At 41.0% G+C, this 19,566-nt stretch overlaps 1 protein-coding gene across 8 annotated transcripts in view; it reads right to left on the minus strand.

Moving 5' to 3' along the window:
• Window positions 1–19,566, minus strand: part of ATG7 (autophagy related 7) — a 92,629-nt gene that overhangs the window by 21,795 nt on the left and 51,268 nt on the right. The window contains exon 18 of one of the 8 annotated variants that reach the window (XM_019292034.3): window positions 15,928–16,622. The exons of the other annotated variants lie outside the window; for them this stretch is intronic. Coding sequence (XP_019147579.1) covers window positions 16,560–16,622 — 63 coding nt within the window. The 3' untranslated portion in view covers window positions 15,928–16,559. Of the gene's footprint in view, window positions 1–15,927; window positions 16,623–19,566 lie in introns of those variants that run through there. 8 annotated transcript variants of the gene reach the window in all.

The raw sequence follows: 19,566 nt of genomic DNA on the forward strand, positions 1-19,566 counted from the left end.
CACCGAAGCAGCAAACACAAACCCAATTTCTCTCCTGTCTAGAAGTGCTTGGAGCTGAAAAGAGCATTTTTCAGAGCATAGCACTGGAACTGTTGCAATGATGGCATCTAAGCAGAGACTTTCTACCACTCTGCCTTTTCTTCAGGCTCCTAAAAACTGCAAACAAGTGTGAAAACAAATAAACACATCCCCCAGCATGCTTGATGATTGCCATTATTCTGTTTTGTGTGGGATTTTCAACTTCATTTTGCTACCACCGACAGGCAGCCATCCAAGGAGAGCGTGTGTTTGAAGGAAGCCACAATTAATGTAAATTCTGTCATAGGAATGGTTAGATCTGATATAAAGCCTTTGACTGAAACAAAAATAAAACATTGTAGTATATAAAAATGATTCTTTGAATTCTTCTGTCATCTTCCCCCTTTGATGTGCCCAGGTTTTACATTAAAAATAAAACTAAGTTTATATTCATCACGTTTATAAATCCTGCAAAAAATTGGTAAGACAGATATAAAAGCAAATTTCCTTTCAAGCCTTGTACAGGAAATGTGGATTGGATACATAAATGGATCTCAGAATAATTAAACCATTTCTACACCTGAGTCTGTGCCACTCCAACTGCCCAGATTTTGTTTTGCTGTAAATCCATAATTTGCCATGTCCCACTGCACCTTTTTAACTCCCAGGTGATGCAGAGCTGCTGTCAAAGACCTCTAAATGAGCTTTCAGGTCACGACAATCAAAGTTGGTAGTTCCTGATTAACAGCAAGCAGCAGATTAACTCTACAACTGAACTGCAGGAACAAACAATCCAGGAACGACGAAGAGATTATGGAAGATGGGACTTCAGGGACACTCAGTGCTCTAACATGGGGGCACAGCATCAGTGAGCTCCAGAGATACCTCTGGAAATCATTTTGTCCATCCCTTCACCCAAAGCAGGGCCAGCTCCATCAGGGTGTTGTTCAGGCTCCTGGCTACAGAATCACCACAGAATTACAGAATGGTTTGTCCAGCTGAGTTTTAAAGACTTCTGAGATTTCACAGCCTCTCCAAGAACCCCGCTCCAATGTTTTGACATCCACATATGAGATTAAATCATCCCTTGTAACATCTTTGTTAAATTAGCCCATACCTACCACATATCCATGAATATGTCTTCCATCATCATCATCACCATCACCACCCTCACAATGCTTCTTTACAGCCCCTGACAGAGCAACACCCTCCTGGCAGGACCAGCACACTCATCCAGGCTTCCAACAGCTTAAAGATGCTGAATTCTACAGCTCTGTTCACCTAAAACCCAGATAATCCTCATTTATTCTGAAGAAATTCCAGCTGGCTGGCCAGACAGCACACATTGCTGTGGGAAGGATCAATCTCACCACTCTTCATGGAATCAGAGATTTTGGGTGGGAGAAGGAACTCAGATTGACTTTTGCAAATCGTATCATGAAGGGACACTGCGCCTTGAGAACTGGGAAAATCTTCCCCTTCTTTTCAAAATATTCCCAAATTCTACAAGGGGAAAAAAGATCCATAGAAATCCTTCAGGCTTTACTGACTGATTAAAGAGCACAGATCATCCTCAGAGGAGACAGAGATTCCCATAACAATAAAAAGTGTTATTGGAAGGTCACCTAACCCAGATATGAATCAAGTTTCAATCCTACAGCGTTTGCGTGTTTGATCAGCCACGCTCCATCTTCACAAAGTGCAGCTGGCAAACACGAGCAAAATATGCATTATTCTCAATAATTCCAAACCCAACAACAGGGATCCTTTTCAGCTCAATTCCCATGATCAGAAAATAACATTTGGCAGAAAAAATTAACACATGTCCCACGTGCAGTTATGTCATCTTACATGTGAGTTCTGTGCACATCTTTAGTATAACCAGACTTCCTCTCATGCACTGTCTGTAACACGTAAGTAACAGAAAACTTGAAATGCAATCAAAATATTAATTCATTAAAACTTTGATTTATCCAGTGACCTCACTAATCTCATCATTGCTTCCATGGAGATACGTGTGGTGTATACACAACATTTCTATCTTGTGGAGGAGGCAGCAAGAAGTTAGGGAAAACTTTGTCCTCTCCTCTTTTACTGAAGGAATGCTCTCCATATAGTTAGAAACTAAAATAATTTCTGAAGATATTAATTGAGTGAATAAAAGAACATGTTTTGCAGTGTTAAATGCTCAAAGATATGGGATTATCAGATATATTTCATGATATATAGTTGAGAAACTTAGGGGAGATAAATACATTTGTATTAAAATCTTCCATGCCAGGTTCCCTCACAATTAACCCTGTCACTTTTTCCATCAGGTTTATCAAACAGGAAAAAAAAAAAATATTACCCAGAAAATTGCAAGTGCTGGTATAAAAGCTCAGCTAGGAAAAAAATCAGTTATTAAAGGTAAGGTAATGACAGTGATGTTCTAGAAACAGAGGAGGCAGATTAGGGTTCTGGTTTGGTTTTGTTTCAAAAGGACAGAACAAAAAGAGCAGAAAAAGTGTGAAAAAGCAGAAGGTGCCCAGCAGTAAGAGAGCTCTGCAAGCACCTTGCCTTGCTCTGGGAACATTTGCTAGGCCCATGCAATAAATTCACAATAAGTAACAGAGGCAGCCTCCACTTCCCTCAAAAACTTATGTACTGATTTAAAACCATATGTCCAACCCAGATCCAGCCAAAAACTTGTCCAAATGTCAGATTTATTCCTCTAACACTTCAATTAATACAGGCACGACTGAACAAACAAGAATTTTGATGAGACCATGCCGATATTTTGGGCCTGGAGGGTCTTGCAGGACTCTGGATTCCGCAAGCCCTTTTAAAACTGCTTTTGATTTTCTGACCACAGAATATCAACATCTGCTGGACTAACAGATTGTCTGCAAGTAGCTGTGTCCCAGCTATCAAATCTCCTTATTTAATTCCCAATTTTTATCTGTCCTGCTGGACCTGCTGTAACAAATTGGGCTCCCACTTGCTCTGCTGTTGATTTTTCATTCCCAGGAACAAAGCAATGCTTTCCCAAACTCCTGGTGGTGGGCAAACCTTATTCCAAAGCTTGCTGGATGAAGCCATGACCACACCAACCAACTGGCTTCTCGGAGGGCAGCAAATTGTTCAGCGATCCCAAACCAAACCCACCCTGCTGCACTTCCCTGGCTGTGCCCCAGTGCTTTGAAAAAGCAGAGTGACACAGCCCCTGCAGTCTGATCCAGCTGGCACAATCCAATCCTCCTATTCCAGGTCTATTTAGCCCAGTCAGGCTTAGCAAAGCCCTGCTGCAGCCCTTCCATGGATCCCAGGAACACAAGCACCCCACGGAGCTCTGGGGATGGCACAGATGTGCTCCAGCAGAGGCTTCCAGTTGCTTACAAGCCCAACAGCTTGTTTTGGCTCAGAATTCCCTTCTCCCCCCATCTGGGGTGGCTTTGATCTTTGGGTCTATTCTGTGATTGCAATTCCATGAGTTTATGGGATCACAAAGAACGTGTGAGTCCAGCTGAGAGCGACAGAGTGAGAAACTGCTTTTAAAAGCTGGATTGCAGGCAGCAAATGGGGTGAGTATGGTTTCAAAATGGGACTGCAGACCTAGGCTGTTCAATGGATTTTCCATAAAATTCATCATTATATATATATATATATATATATATATATGTATATATGATCAAAACCAGGTTTACACTCATTTATAAACATTTAAAATCATATTACACTTCTGGAATCACAGAATCCCAGACCAGTTTGGGTTGGGAGGGACCTTAAAGCCCATCCAGTGCCACCCCTGCCATGGCAGGGACACCTCCCACTGTCCCCAGGTGCTCCAAGCCCTGTCCAGCCTGGCCTTGGGCACTGCCAGGGATGAGCTGCATCCCATCTTCAGCTCCACGCGGAATCACCTCATTCTCAGCCTGATTCCACACCAAATTTCATTCCCTTTTTTTGGCTCAATGGAACATTCTTGCAAAATGCCAGTGCTGCATTCAACTATTGTGTAATGCAGAGACTTCAAGAAAACCCCAACCCAAACAACCCCCCAGAAGACATGTAACACAAAGTACCATTTCCCAGGAGCAGTATTCCACCCAAACATCCTCACTGGGAGCTCAGAAAAGTGGATTTTGTATTTTCACACTCCCTCTCCTGCATTAACCTTTCAAGTGCTTTAGCACAAAATTTATCTAAGAGCTGTTAGGTCCTGCTGATATTTCTCTTCTGGTGTGATAAATAAAAGCATCATTATTCTACTGAAGGAGTTCTTTGTCCTCATAACTATATAAAACTTTTATATTGCAACTCAGATCTGAGGTTTTGATTTCCTCCACATCAGGGATGGCTGTTTTACCTCACGTTATTTATTATGGGTAGCAGAAGAGATTTTCTAGTGAGCTAAATCTGAATTAGAGACATTAGAGACATTCTTCTCTGCCCCTCTGCACAACATTTAATATCATTTACTTTCATTGTAGATTAAGCAAAGTTTTCCTTCACCTTTAAAGACATGAGCTGTTTCTTCCACAGATAAAAGTTCATAGTCCCCAAAACCTGGCAAAGGCAACCTTGATAAATTATTCTAGATACACACAGTTATAATGGAGAGAATAAATTCGTTACAGTGGTGATTTTTACAAATCAGAGCTCTATCAGTGCACTTTTTAGATAAGGCAAGCTTTAAGAACCTTCCTGGTCACAAATCATTCACCTAAATGAATAACCTCCTTTTAAAAAGCAATTTCTTCCTTCTCTAAGACAAACTCTCAATTTAATAACTTCAGTTATTAAACAAATTAAGCTGTACTAACATTATGATGTTACTCAGATGAATTAGTCACATTTGTCATGAACAATTGAATCCTCCAATGGGTTTAGCATCTTGACTGAATCTTTTTTATTTTAAGGCTTATTTCTTGGTGGCAGAGGGGGGATTGCTATGGGAAAGAGGGGTGGCATTTGTTTTTCATGTGCTGCTCAGCATGCACTGTAGTGAAGCTCCATTTCCAGCTGAAAAACCTACACAGCAAATTTAAACATTTAACCAAGGACTGCCTAATTATTTTAATAAATAATCTATAATTAGTACAAAACCATGCTTTACAATTCTTGTTTTAAAAGTCAAGGAACTGTTTTCTAGTTCAAAAGGTTCCTAAAAAACTAAATGAAGCTGTCCTGGTGGGATGTACTCATTTCCTGCTGATCTGATAACTGAAACATTGTTCAGAGTGACGTTGGTGATGGAAGGAAGGAATTGCTCACGGAAACTTTTGTATTCTCTGTGCAGCCCCATTAAAGCCTCAACAACAACAACAAAAGTTCCATAACATTAACCAGCAATACTGAGGGGCTAAAAACCATCCAGCCATTACCAATCCTATCTCAGGTTTGGATCTGCACGCTTCATTTTCTGGGATGGTTGCTTTGAAGAGCAGGCAAGACGTCAGACTCACTTCAGAAAACCTCTCCAATTACCAGAGAAAATGAGGGCTATGAGAGCATGAAGTCCTTGTCAAAAACCCCTGTGTGTGTCCAGCCTGGGAGCCTTCCTCAGCAGGTGAATGATTCTCCAACTGCTCCCAGCACAGCAGGGATTGCTCCCAAATTCTTAATTAATATCTAAAAATACATTTAATCAATAGTTTAAACTTACTTTAGACTTCATCCCTTCTGGACAAAAACTCTGTCTAGGCTTCATGTCTTGTTAAACAACTGAGTGGGATTTATTTTTCACAAGCAAACCACACCTTCAGTGGCAGTGGAGTCCTATAACCCACCTAGAACCACCTGTCCCTGGGCCAACAGCCAGGTGATCACTCTATCCAGCATGACAGACCTCATTTATTCCTGTCTGGGCTGTAATTTGTGATTTTCCTGCTCCTTCTCTTATTAACTAGGCAAAAGCTGCCCCTGACAGCAGCAGCAGAGCATCAGGCCTCAATCTGCATCCTGGGGATATCACTGCAGAGCTCTGCACTCGCGCTCAGGAGTCTCCACGATAAAGCAAAGCCTGAGCAGAGGTTCTCAGGGTCCTTCTGTGGTCATGACCAAACATCACTGGATTTTTTGACTTTGTTCTCACATAAAGCAAGGCCTGCTTTTTGGGCTACACAAAGCAATGCTTCCAGGGAACTCAAAAACCCAAAAGACTGGCAGCGAAGACTACGGTGTTGCTTGAAAAGTTACAGTTCTTGAGTGAACCCCAAAGTGAAGAGCCCATGAACAGCTAAAACATTTGTGCACAAACTGAAAAACTCCTCTCCCACCTGGAAACAAGCTGGAACTTGCATGGGGCCCTGGCAAACTCCTTAATTGTTGGGAGCAGACGAAGTCTGTTTAGTCATGTCTGCCCAGGGCAAGGATCTTACAACACATCTGCACTGGCTCTTTCCACACAGGTCAATCAGTTCTCCAAGGCTGTTTTTCCACCCCTTTTTTTCCATCCAAGAATCCCCCCTCCATGGACACCCTCAGCCAGGCTGGTGACACACGACCAGCAGAATATTAAACCAAATGATAAATAATATATAAGTTAGCACACAAATCTTACTGGGTTTGGAGCTCTCTGTCTCACTGAGGGCATGGTACGACCCAAAGGTGGACTGATTCTGTTGGATTTTTTATATTTATATGGAAATATAAACTCTTTCCTTCAGCTTCATTTTGCATTCTGGAGAATTTTCAGCCTTGCATGTGACACAGACACAAATAATTTATAAGTATGTCACCAAATTCTTAATTAATATATAAAAATACATTTAATCAATATTTTAAACTTACTTTAAACTTCATCCCTTCTGAACAAAAAACTCTGTCTCATGAAACAACTACATAGGATTTATTTTTTCACAGGCAGAAAACCCTAAAAGATCAGGTTCAGTAAAAGAAATTATCTATCTCCATCAATGTCTCCAAGTTCTAATCTGGGGCAGTGATAACATCAGTGCCATTAGTTTAGAGACAATTGCTGTTTGCTTTATTTAGAGCAGCCAATCCAAAAGGGATTTATCTCTAGACTAGAACTTTTCCCACACCAAGGAGAAATGAAATTCATATGGAGCCCAAGTACAAAGCTGGGCAGGCACATCCCATTATTTCATTGGGGGGAATTTGCATTTTAAATTGTGGCATTGCTGCTCACAAGAAGAAAGAAGTCAAATGCCAACAAATCATTCAAAAGGCAGAACAAGTTCCAAGTTATTATAATTAGAAAAGTTCATGCAAAGATGGAAAGTGCCATAAAAACTTCTGGAAAATTATGCAGTGAGTCAAGGGTTACTAAAAGACAACAGGGAATGATGTAACTCCTGCATTTCTTCATGTTTGTAACTGGACTCAAAGGACATCAGACCAGCAGGACAATGTGATGCAGTTGTGTTCTGTGACTTATAGAGTATGGCACAATTACATTAATAAAGGGAATTTTTGTTACTTGGAGAAAGTGGTGGTGTCACTTTGATTTACAATCCAGAAAAAAAGGAAATTAGAAGCATCTTCAGGAAGGGCAGCACCTAAACTGGTGAAATCATGCAGCAGTGAGACTGAAGGATAAACATATTTAGGTTGTCTGATTATTGGTGACAGCTCTCTGAAAAATGAGTTAAAGGAGATTTATTAGAAATGTTTCATAGAAACTGAGATGAAAAACCTTGTAATTGGGTTCTCAAATCACTGCAGGCTGGAAGCATCCTGCAGAAGGAAGGTGTCAGAACACTGACAGCACTGGGGATGAGAGCTCAAAAGGAGACTGAAATAAAATAAAATCATTTTTAAGACAAGCTGAGAGTTTGGTCACAAGATGCACAGATCAGAACATGGAGAAGCTCATGGTGGCTGACAACAAAGGACACAGAGGTGGTAGAATTATAAAAATTCCTTTGTGTGAAACATGGGTAAAACACTGGAGACAAAAACTGTAGGGACAGTGCCATAGGGGGCTTAACAAAAGGGAGAATCCTGGAGATGAAAAAATATCAGTGCCACACAAAGATCCCCTGCATCAGTAAAGTCACCTTCAGTACTGGTGGCACATCTGCCTGAAGAAGTAACTTTTCCACTGGAAGGGTCAAAGCAATGATCTGGACCAGCATCTTTGAGAAATATTGCGATATATGGGAATATTATGATTACTGAAGTTTAAGAACCAGATTAAACAAAACAAGTGAATCTGAAATATTGCGATATATGGGAATATTATGAGTTTTGGAGTTTAAGAACCAGATTAAACGACGTGGGTGAATCCTGACAGCTCTAACAAACCAGATCACAACAAACCATTGCTGTGTCCAAGGACTGGTGGCCACGAGCTCGTCCCCACCCCAGTGGAGCTCAGCTGCCCGAGCAGGGCAGAGCAACACTTGTGACTCTGATTAAAAAACTGCTCCACAGTCCTACTCCCAAAGGGCTGCACAATGGGAATTCCAGCCTCCTGCTGAACCTCATCCTTCCAAATTGCTTTGTCTGTTTTGGCCTGAGGCTGCATATTAGAAATGATAAAAGTGCTTCTTTCAAACTCAAAGCAAGACAGTTGCAGTGCCAGTGTCAACATGACAGAGTGCTCGTGGCTACAGGGGGGGGAGGAAGGAAAAGAGGGGCAGGAGAGAGCTCTGCACTTCATGCTGGGCAAGTAGGAACAGAGTTTTTCTCTCTGGCTGAAGCCCAGGCTTATCCCACCGTATTTTTAACCTTCTCTAAGTTGACTAGACTGGAAGAGTTGCCCTGGCAGCAGTTACAAATCAAACTCGTTATAATTATTCTTACAACATAAAAATGAAGAAACGTCCCTGGAAACAGCTCTGCACCTTTGATATGCATTCAGTGCTCATTTAGTCAGGGTTTGCCTCGTTCAGAAACACAACCAATGAGGAAATAAAGAGGATTTCTTGAGAGGAAGCCAAAATGCAATGTTTTATGCTGACCTACACATGTAAGGCAAGGAGGGGTATTTTTTTCCCCCCCTCAATGAGTGAGCAAAAGTTCAGTTTCAGAAGGAGAATACCTCTTTGACAGCACATAAATTAGAATTAAGGACAGACAGATACAACCCCAACAGACTGTAGTGGCTTATCACAGTACTCGAGAATCACAGAATATTCTGAGTGGGAAGGGACCCACAGGAATGTCCAAATTACACCCAAATAAGACTTTTCAAATACAGTAATTACAATAATGACTAAGATCACAGAATCATAAAATGGCCTGGGTTGGATGCACACAGGTGTTCACCAAGAGCCAGAACAGAAAGTCTGAACAGTCACTTATTCAGTCCTGAAGAATTATTCCCCTACCTAAGAAGAAATATTTATAATTGCAGACATTTTAAGGCCCACAGAGAACGTGTCTGAGGAATTTGCACAATTCAAAGGGAGTTCATAACTCTGCAATGCCAATTTGAATTTCTGAATGCTTTGACTCGCGCTGCCATTAATTTTTATGAACAGAAAACCCTCTAAACAAACACGGTCAAAACATCCTGCAGACAAATGCAGGTGAAGTTGCAATCTAAAATAATACACTTTTTATTTACATGATGTGCATGTCCCTGTGGAACATGGCAAAAATTTCCACAGAGCACAAAGCCCAAACCAAGCTTGTGAATGCAATCCCAGTAAGTTACCTGGGTTATCCCTTTAAGACACTCCACAGCATGCAGGATTCTGAACTTGGACTTTTGTTTATGTACAGTAAGCTTTCACAGATTTTATTTATAAACTCTTGCTTGGAATTTTCAATTATTTTATTCCCCAGTGCTTCTCCTTTTATGGCCATCTGTTTCTTCCCATATTTTGCCCCAAGGCACCTCAGCTGTCTCCACAGCTGAATGAAATTCCCATCTCTGGCTCAAAGGAAAACTTTTTATTTTTTGTTTATTTGTTGAACTAGAAAGAAGCCACTCATCAAAAGGAGAAGCCTTTACCTCTGAGTTGGGTCTTGGGATGCTGCACACATTCTCCCCACAAATATCTGTATATTCTGACTTTGAGATGCAAGAAAAGAAGCAGGTTATTGAGTGTGGGAGACTTAACTACTGTTACTAATATCAGGGCTGCTCCTAAATGTTTTATAATAGAGATAATTAGTGAAAATTTTCTCTTCAATTCATGATTCTTAAATAGATCATTTCTTACAGAAGCCATGTATTAACTGAGTAGTGAGCAGTAATATACAGAAAATAATGATCTTCTCAATCAGTGCTTAAAAACTTAACAATCCTGGTGCCTGGCTTGGTACAATGCAAGAAAACTGTGTTTAAATTGGAGAATTATAAATGAGCATAGCTGCCATCATTGACTCAGAAGAGAAAGTGAGACACAGGAAGGGGGAGGAGATGTGGAGAATTTGGAAGGAGGAAGTTAACAAGGAGCTATATTTAAGCTTTTTATCTACAATTTTCCAGAAAATGTTTTACAGCCAAGAGTCTCAAGATAAATGAAAAGCTGCCTGGAATAGGAGAAGCATCCAGCTGTCAACAGCAAAAGAGTTTCCATCAAATCATCCAGCAATGCCCACCACATCAGCCATCTCTGAGCTCACACCCCTCATTCAGGCCTCCCTCAAAACCCTCTCCAGTCACCTGCTGAACTCAGGCCCCAAACCCTCCCTGGAGGGATGGCCACAGCTGGGGAACGGAGTGGGAAAGTGACCTGGGAGGAACAAAACCCAAACCCAACCCAAACCCAACCCAACACCAGTCCTAACAGGAAAAACGGGAAACGGGGATGGCCGAGGCCGGGGGCCGAGGACGGGGCCGTGCTGTAATCAATCAGTCTCACAGCAAACAACTGAACTCCAGCCACCCCAAATTTTTCAGCTTCCCCTTGACACATAAATATTCTACATCAAAGGTTATTCTACTTCTCCAGCTACTCTGTCCCCCTAATCCAAGGTCCTTCCTTCTCTGCCAGCCTTGCTGTGCTCATCCCTCAGCCTGCCACTGCTGTATGACATTAATTGTTCCACGTCACCAACTCCAGCTGGAGAATCAGATTAAAAAAAGATTGAAGCAAGCAATAATTTGGACAATTGGATCACTGAAGGAGGTTTCTTGCTAAGTGCAAGCTGTTACATCCTGACTGCTTAACAACACATCCAGTGAGAGACAGCATCTTTAAAACCAGGCTCAGCCAGGCTGCCACGTGCCTCCAGTGGTGACCGAACACCGAGGCCTCGCTCACGCAACTGCCACCTCCCTCCAGGTCCTGATTCCTGCCTGTCAAACAAACCCTCCCATGTGATCCTCCTGCTCAGGAGATAAAAATCAGACTGTGTCTTTTGGGGACTCAGATCTTAACTCTGCTCCCTTTGAAGTCAATCAGAATTTTGGCATTTATCTCAATGATGAAGGATCGGATCCCAAAGTGTTTGTTCAGCAGTTCTGGAAAGATGCCAGCCTTAATAAAATCAATCGAAACACATTTTAAAGACATGGCCAACCCAAATATTTATTTGCAGACTCCCAGACTCATCCCAGGATCTGGCATTTCTTTTCCAGCTGACGTGCACAGTGATGCTGCTTGGCAGAGGCACTAACATGTTCCCCACATTTCATTAGCCAACATTCCTGTTCCTGCAAGCATTCAAATCAGAAGCTTGTAAAGACTTAGCAGGGCTGAAACACTGCTCAGTTTCTCATCTTCACTAATGGAATAACGTCTTTGATAAATCTGGCCCAGCAAGATCTTAATCCTATGGTTGGAAGAAGTTCATGAACTTAGCAAGGTTTTCCCCTTGAGGAAGAATCCTGCTCAAGATAAGCTAGGATATTTACTTTTCAAAAATTAATTCTATTGCTCCAATGAAAAACAAGAATAAAAAAAAAACGTTGAGGGTATTGTTACCACTACTTTCTAAAAGTACCAAGTAATAATTAGAGTGGAAACTATAACTTTTTTCCATGGTGGCTGGTTACCACCACGTCCTTATATTTTCAGGGCACCACATAGTAGAACAATTTGCTGTTTTCCAGGTTTTTTTAGAATCACAGATAGGATTAGAAGCTGAGCAGTGAGGACAGCTGAAGGCTTCTGGGGGAAAGAGAAAAAGCATCAAGCATTTCTCATATCTGCATAGTTTGATGCATTTGCAGAGTGCACAAGTGAAAAGATAAATGAAAGCAAATCCTCAGCACAACCACTCCAGAGCTCTGAGAGATCCTGCATGAACACATTTTTAAAAGATTATTAGACATAACAGCATTTCTTGTAATCTTGCTTTTTCTCTTGCTGGATTATTTACATGCACGAATTCTCCAGAATTTCAATTTCTCCACTCTGTTGAAAGCTCCAAGATTTCTATAAATATCAGTTTCCCCATCATGCTGTCTCTGTTACAGGCACAAAGACCAGCACATAGTCTCCACCCTCATACTTAACCCATCTTAAAATCTCCTTTCCATTATGTCAAGGGTTTTTGAGAACTAACCCAGCCCAATTTTTTACTTAAAATGCAAAATTTAAAACCAGTTGCCAGAGCTGTGAACTGATCTGAAAAAAAAAACAAAACAAAAACCAACCAAAACAAAAATGAAGCATCTGTAAATTGAGGGTTAGTAAGAAATCAGGGAATAATATTCTAATACTCTGTTCATAAGGAATTATGATGTTAAAACAACAACTCTTTATCCTGTCTAAGAACACTTAGTGGTAACAGCCAATAATGTGGCAAGAACCACCAAATATTCTACAGTGAGCCATCAATATAGATAATATAATAATACAGATGTGATAAAATTCCAATGTAATTCTGAAATCTCTGTGTCTACTTCTAACCATGCTAACCATGTGACTATTTTAATTGGTTTTAAGATTTGCATACATATTACAAGAAAAAAATACAGTGCTTTTGTGGGGAGCAAAAGAACTTCTGGTTTGAATGACTGTATCCCAATTAAATCACCTAACGCACATCAGATCTGCAAACAATAGTGGGTGGTGTTTCCTGGAGTAGGGAGATGTGGCTGCTGCCTGGGAAGGAACTCACAGCACCTCATTTTCATGGGGAGTCACCCAGCTCACCCTCACAAGAACTGAGAGCAGGAAACGGGGGCTTCTTGTCAGGGTACCCATGCAGAGAATGGCAAAGTTGATTTGGCAGCCTGAGGCAAAGAGGGAAAAGGAGCTGAAGTCGATTCTGTTGGAGTCTCCAAATCTGTTCCCAGGTTAAGCAAACCCACAGAAAACAGGAAGCATTTGAACACTGCTTTTGAGAGTTACGGATTTCAACGGTGCAAGACACAATACTGCAACACGTGCTGAAAATTAGCTCAGAAATGATGGATCTTTCACCATTTCACTGGGTTATAAAAAAGTTCCAGGACCTGAATCAATATATGGATATGTATTGGATTTAGATACAGGCTCTGAGTGTCAAATACAAGTCTGCCAAGGAAACTGAGAGCCTTTTCCCCAAAAAACTTAAGGGCTAGGACACATTATCCGTGTTTTTCACTGTTTTGTGGGTGGCTTAAACTAGAGTTTAAACAAGCCCTGCATTATTTACACCCAGGGGTACTTTTAAAAGCTGCATTCCCAGTTAATCTAGAAAAGCAATTTAGTTTATAACCTATTTCCAGCAGGAATAGCCAGAACCGATTTTCAATTATTCATGTAGTGAAAGGGAAACTCAAAAATATTCCTGTTCAACATCACATAACATCATGCTAAACTTTCAAATAAAGCTGTACATCTCCATCTGCCCTCCACGTGATTAATGGGCACATTTTTAACCAGTGCGTTAATTAGTGCCATTAATTCCTAAGTGCACAGCTTGGAATTTCCTCTGGAATACCCTGTGCTAGAACTCTCCACTTCCACACCGTCAAGCCTGAAGTGTGTATTCTAAATTGCTGAAGCTTTTTCTGTAGCTGTAAACACAAACTGATGAATCTTTTATCAGCTTCTCAACACACCTGAATATTTATTTCTTTCGAAGGACACGAGTTCCCTTGCATGTGATTTGCATGGAAAACAGGTTATGGAGATCACAGTGAAAATTATGGAAGGTTATGCAGCTCCCAAGTTCACCAAAATTGCTGCCGTTGTCATGCTATTCCCTTAGATTATCTCCAAAATCACACGAGCTGAGCCAGTTTCCAAAGAGATGAAGAAGGGCTTGAACCTGGGTGAAACTCAATAGCAAAACTTCCTCTGGCTCCCTTATAAAATTTTCAACATGTTCCAAACTGGTTTTGTGTGTTTGTTCCTATGTGGTTTCAACGCAGTTTGGACTTGCTCAGCACAGTTTGAAGCTGCTTTTGTCCATGCACAGAAAGCAGTAAAACATGGGCTGAGCCCCAAAAGAACGTGGTGAGCTCTGCACTCAGAGATCTGGGCACTGGGCAGTCCTGCCATGCCCACACCAACCTCGTCTGCTGCACAGTATATTCCATTAATGAGGAAAATGCAAGGGTTATAGAATTGTCAGTCTGCTCCCAGCAGCAGAAAGCACCAGAACTGTGAGCATAAATTACTGCTCCAAAAAGGAAGCCAGAGAAGGGAACAACGCTGTCCACTAGGACTTCTTTCTTTTTTCTTCTTTTTTTTTTTTTCCAATTTAGAACAGCAATTATTTTCTAAAACTTCTCATCCTGACAAAGCAGAAACAGGGCAAGACTGGAGGGCTTTCAAACCAGAGATAGCTCCAATAATTATAAAGCTGAAGTTTAGCAAAAAAAAAGTAGGATTTTGGGGGTTTTTGCATGTGTCAACACAGCTCCCAATTTCAGAATAGGATATTCACAAATAGTTGATATGGACAATAACATTTGTTTTCTAGTACCACATCCTGTATTACAAACAACCCTGTTAGAATGTGTCTGAATGTCCAACCGTCCACAAAATCAGCTCATTCCTACTGCAGAAAAAAACCATTCACCCTCCAAGCCATCAGCTCCAAATCTATGAATTAAAAAGTTTTCAAATGATTCTTAGGGAAGTGCTATTAAAAACTTAATTAAGCAATACCATCAAGGTGAACTCTTATTTGTGCTCACTCAAAATCATGGCTGAACACTTAAGCTCAAGGTGAGACTTCAGTGTAGCTCAAATGTTGGAAATGATGAAAGCTTTCACAAGTGCAGGCTTAGTGAAATACAAGAACTGAATACAGTGACAGATCTATGTGTGAATTATTCGAGTTTTGCTTAGAATTATAGAAGAAATTCAGTTAGGGACACCTGGAGGTCATTTACTCTACGGGAAACTCATCCCATTTAAACCTTCTCCTCCTGGGATAACATCACTGCCTTCACCCTTTTGCTTCCCCACCTTTGACAGAGTTTTCTGCTTAGAAAGACAGAAATGTTGTGTTCCAAGTGCAGCACCTTAACTGTGGGATTATTTAGAAAAAAAAATTAAATTAGATACGAGTGTGAAAGTGTGGAATGAAACCACTTTTAAAACCAAACCCACCTCAGCATCCTATGAAAAGTTCCCTCAGAATGAAGACCCCTCTGCTTGCATTGGAAATTTAAAATCAAAATCTCAACACTCACCACACTCCTGTGAACAAAACCCACGACTTTTGCTTTGTAAAATCACAAATATTTATGACTGAAGTTTTTTTATTCACAACAGCAGAATGATATTTGTTCAGCCTCACACAAACGAAGCCTGTCCTTTGAAGTGCCCCTTTTCTTTAAGTTTAACCCCAATCAGAAACCAGGTTTCAGTACTCATTCAAGGGTGTGACTTCCCTCTAAACAATAGCATAACAAACCCTATAAAGGCAACAGCGGACAGGTGGAACTGTACTATGAGGAAAAACACAGTCAAAACAAAGAGGTAAGAGGTTGTTTTATTTAGTTAAGACCAACAAGTCCAAACAAGCAAAGACACCTCTCAATTTAAGATTACTTTCCTTCTGGCAGAAAATGAAAAAGAGTATTTTTACAGTCAAATGACAGCTCCTTTTTTTCTTTTGCTTTAAGTATCAAAATATCCCACACTCCTAATTATGAAAATTCCCCAAAAGACAACTTGGATATAACACAGAACAACTCCCTGATTGCTATATATTTCTCTATTTAAGACAACTAAAACAAAGACAGCATGACAGCACAAATACTCCCAAAATCAGCACTGACTGAGCCTTTTCAGAGAAGGTTTTCCCTGTTAATTTTCAAACCACCACATACAATAGAAGCCTGAGTTTCTACGTGCAAATACATTCTAACATGCTCGATTTTGGTCAGCATCTTACATAACCCAGCTCCAGAGAAGTCTCCGTACAAAACAAAACCAAGCCCTCCAACAAAGAATTCCATCTGTCTCCCACATTCCCGAGGCCCACAGTGCCACAAGCTCCAGCTCTGATTCACAGGTAGTTGGCCAATGAACTAAAAAGCCAAAACAGAGCAGAATAAGAATAAAATCATGTCCTGTTAGCCTGGAATTGCACCAGGAGCCTCCAACCACGCTGGGATGAGCAGGGAAGGAGCAGGAGGAGGACAAAGGGGGGAAGGATGAGCTCCACGTTTGCTCCTCAGGGAACACCAGGCAGATGCATCTGCAGCAAGTTTTCATGAGTGAACTGCAAGCCTTGCTTGGAGTTTATTTTGCAGTCGTGTGTCCTTGCTGGGTTGATTTTGACAAACTGCTTTCCTGTGGCTCTGCCTGGAAATGACAAGTGAGGGCTCCTGTTGTGTGGAGGAGCTGGGAGCCACCAGCCAAACCCCTCCTCCTGTGCTCTCACTCAAATATTTGCTGAATAACAAAGATCAGAGCTCCCAAAATGCTGAGTCCCCACGCAGAGGGTGAGACAACGTCCTGCTTTCAGGTTTGGGTTGTTTGCCTGACGTTTCTACCCTGGCACTGCTCTGTTTAAATCGTGATACGAGGCTTTACAGATGTGAAACTCCAGCAGTTTGGCTGAAGAATTAACAACAAAACCTCCCTTCAAACAGCAGCAGGAATGTCACTGGCAGCAGCACGTGGTAGCACAGTTCAGGAGCTAAGTGCATACAAGAGGCACTGTCCAAATCTGCACTTAGTGCTATTTTTACCCCACAAAAAAACCCCAAAATAGCTGAAGATGAATATTTTAATACATCGGAATTTTAATACATTTGACTGTTGAATGGAGAAAAATAGATTTCAGCCACTTCCAACAGAGTTTTTATGCTTGGATTTTTCAAATCCTTTCCTTAGCAACAAAACATAACAAAGATAAATACCAAAGTGAATTTGTCACCTACATCTTCACTGCTAAAGTGTCTTTTCTCTGCTAGGCAGCAAAATGTGACAGATTTCCCTAAAGAACAGCATTTCTCAGTGAACTGAAGGAGAAGTGACAATATTGGGGTCCCAGCTGCTGAAAGTACAATTTCTTTGTATTTCTTCCATTTCTTCCTCCTGGGAGAGGGGAATGTGAGAATGGTGTGAAACCACTGACACTTGAGACACGGTGACTGAGCTGAAGTGTAGGACGACGCAATTAGGAATTAAATCTTGTAATACCTGCAGCACTCTTGCTTATTAAGTTTGAATTTCTGTGATTTTCCCAAGAGAAGTTATAGAGGACAGGTGGGAAAAGTCTGCTGCACAAGCAAGAGCTCTCAAGACTTCATGAATTTCTGTCAAAATTCCATTATGTTAATTAGGAACTAATTTATAACCTGAAGATATTGACTGGCATTGAGTAACTTCAAGGAGCTCAAGATGCCTGCGTGTGAAAATTCTGATAGATATTGAGAAATCCCCCCCAGAGGCTTCACTTCTCAAATTAATCCTTCAAAAAGACACAATTGTACTGCAAGCATCACATAAATGCTTCAGATGTTATCTCCTCTAATTCCCTTCCGCAGAACAAATCAAGCAGAGCTGTATTTTGTAAAGTTACCTGGAAAGATGGAAATTGTTTGAAATGATTCAAGAGAAACACAGCCCTTGGAATGGGACAGTGGCTGCAAAGGAACTGCACCTTATGACATTAGAGAGAAATACCATAATATCTTTAAATTCTAATTTTTCAGCAATTGGTTGTTACAGATGCCTACATTAAATACGGGTAACAGGATCTGCCTGCACTTTGGAAAGTACTGCAGGAATAAATTAATTTTAGACTTGCAGTCATGAAAAGACCTTGCCTTAAATCCTGACTTTATTATCAATAACCACAACAGGAAAGCTCAAATGAGCCTTTTTGAGAGAGCCACAGCCCTCAGCAACTCTTTGATTTGGATTTTTGAAAGCAAACCCTTGGCTTGTGGTAGCAGGTTTTATACAAAGAACCTCCAAAACCTCACAATATTTGCATAGGAGTGACCTCAACATATCTGATTAGCACCAAGATCCTGCATGTTCCTGTAAAAACATTCTTCTATTTGCTACAATTATAGGTCGACATATACATTTCAGAACTAAAAGGAACCAAAACATCATTTAATTTGCCATGAATTTTTGTTGTGGTGTTGTCAGACTGTAACTGCCCATGTCAAATCAAGTACAGCTGCACTTCCAACCAAGCACAGCAAACACAGCAATGCTGAAATAGATGGTAAAGAAGTTTTTTGGAAAAATATCTCTCTTTTGCTGGATTATAGAAATAAATGGTAAAAGAATGCATGGCCAGCTCAGAATATGCAGTTTCAATGTCATTTGTTTTCTGCTTTGGTACTACAACTATCACACAGCAAATAAAGACCAGCACTTGGGTTTGTTTTGACATCTTTTTTTGTAAATTTTAAACTAGGTTTTGCTTGCTTTCTAGCTTCCCTTCTCCCTTGAAATTATCATGTTATCTGGTAGGATTAGGCATCTAAATCAACTTAATAAATCTCAGTTATTCTGCGAAAGCAGACAAGGAGATATGTGATTAAAATATCTTAAGTGTATCTTTAGTTATGATAATATAAGTCCAACTCTTGAGGGAATGGCCCACACAGGGACCAAACCCACAACTTTGCTGTTTTTAGCACCTTGCTCTGACCAGCTGAGCCAATGATAAAACAAATCACCTCAGAATATCTCTGGGGGTCAGATAAACACTCTGGGGACACTCCTGATTTGCTTCAGTTCACATTCAATATAACAGGAAAACATTCATGAACTGTCAGATGTGGGTCAAATTCTTAGAGAGGTCCAAAATCCTGAAAACTCAGCATGTTTGTATTTTAACTGCTGCCTTAATGAGTCCCTCAGTCAGCCCAGAAAACTGTGAAGAGGAAAGGAGGGCTTGGCTAAATCCCAAAGGCGCTGTAATTCCCAAAGGATCAGAGGCTTTGCAGGGCCCACAGTGCAGCACAGCCATGCCCAGTATTTCCTGACCCAGGAATAGCTCGGGATAGATTTTCTCACAGTTTCCAGGGAGCCACAGGGGCATCTTTCCTTCCTCGACCATAAATGCTCTGTGGGCCACGCACAAGTGCCCAGTCCCCCTGGACAAATGCCCACCGTGGAGAACCACTCAGCAAACCTGGAATAAAAACCTCCCTGCTCCCTTCCAGAAGAGAGAACTGATAAACATCTGGGCTCTGGAAATGTCTTTGTGATGTTTGGATCTTGTACCAGCAAACTGCTCTCACACACTGTGGTACCTCATCACATGATACTGCACTTT

The sequence above is a fragment of the Corvus cornix genome, chromosome 12 (assembly GCF_000738735.6).
Source record: "Corvus cornix cornix isolate S_Up_H32 chromosome 12, ASM73873v5, whole genome shotgun sequence".
In the NCBI taxonomy this organism is placed as follows: Eukaryota; Metazoa; Chordata; class Aves; order Passeriformes; family Corvidae; genus Corvus; species Corvus cornix.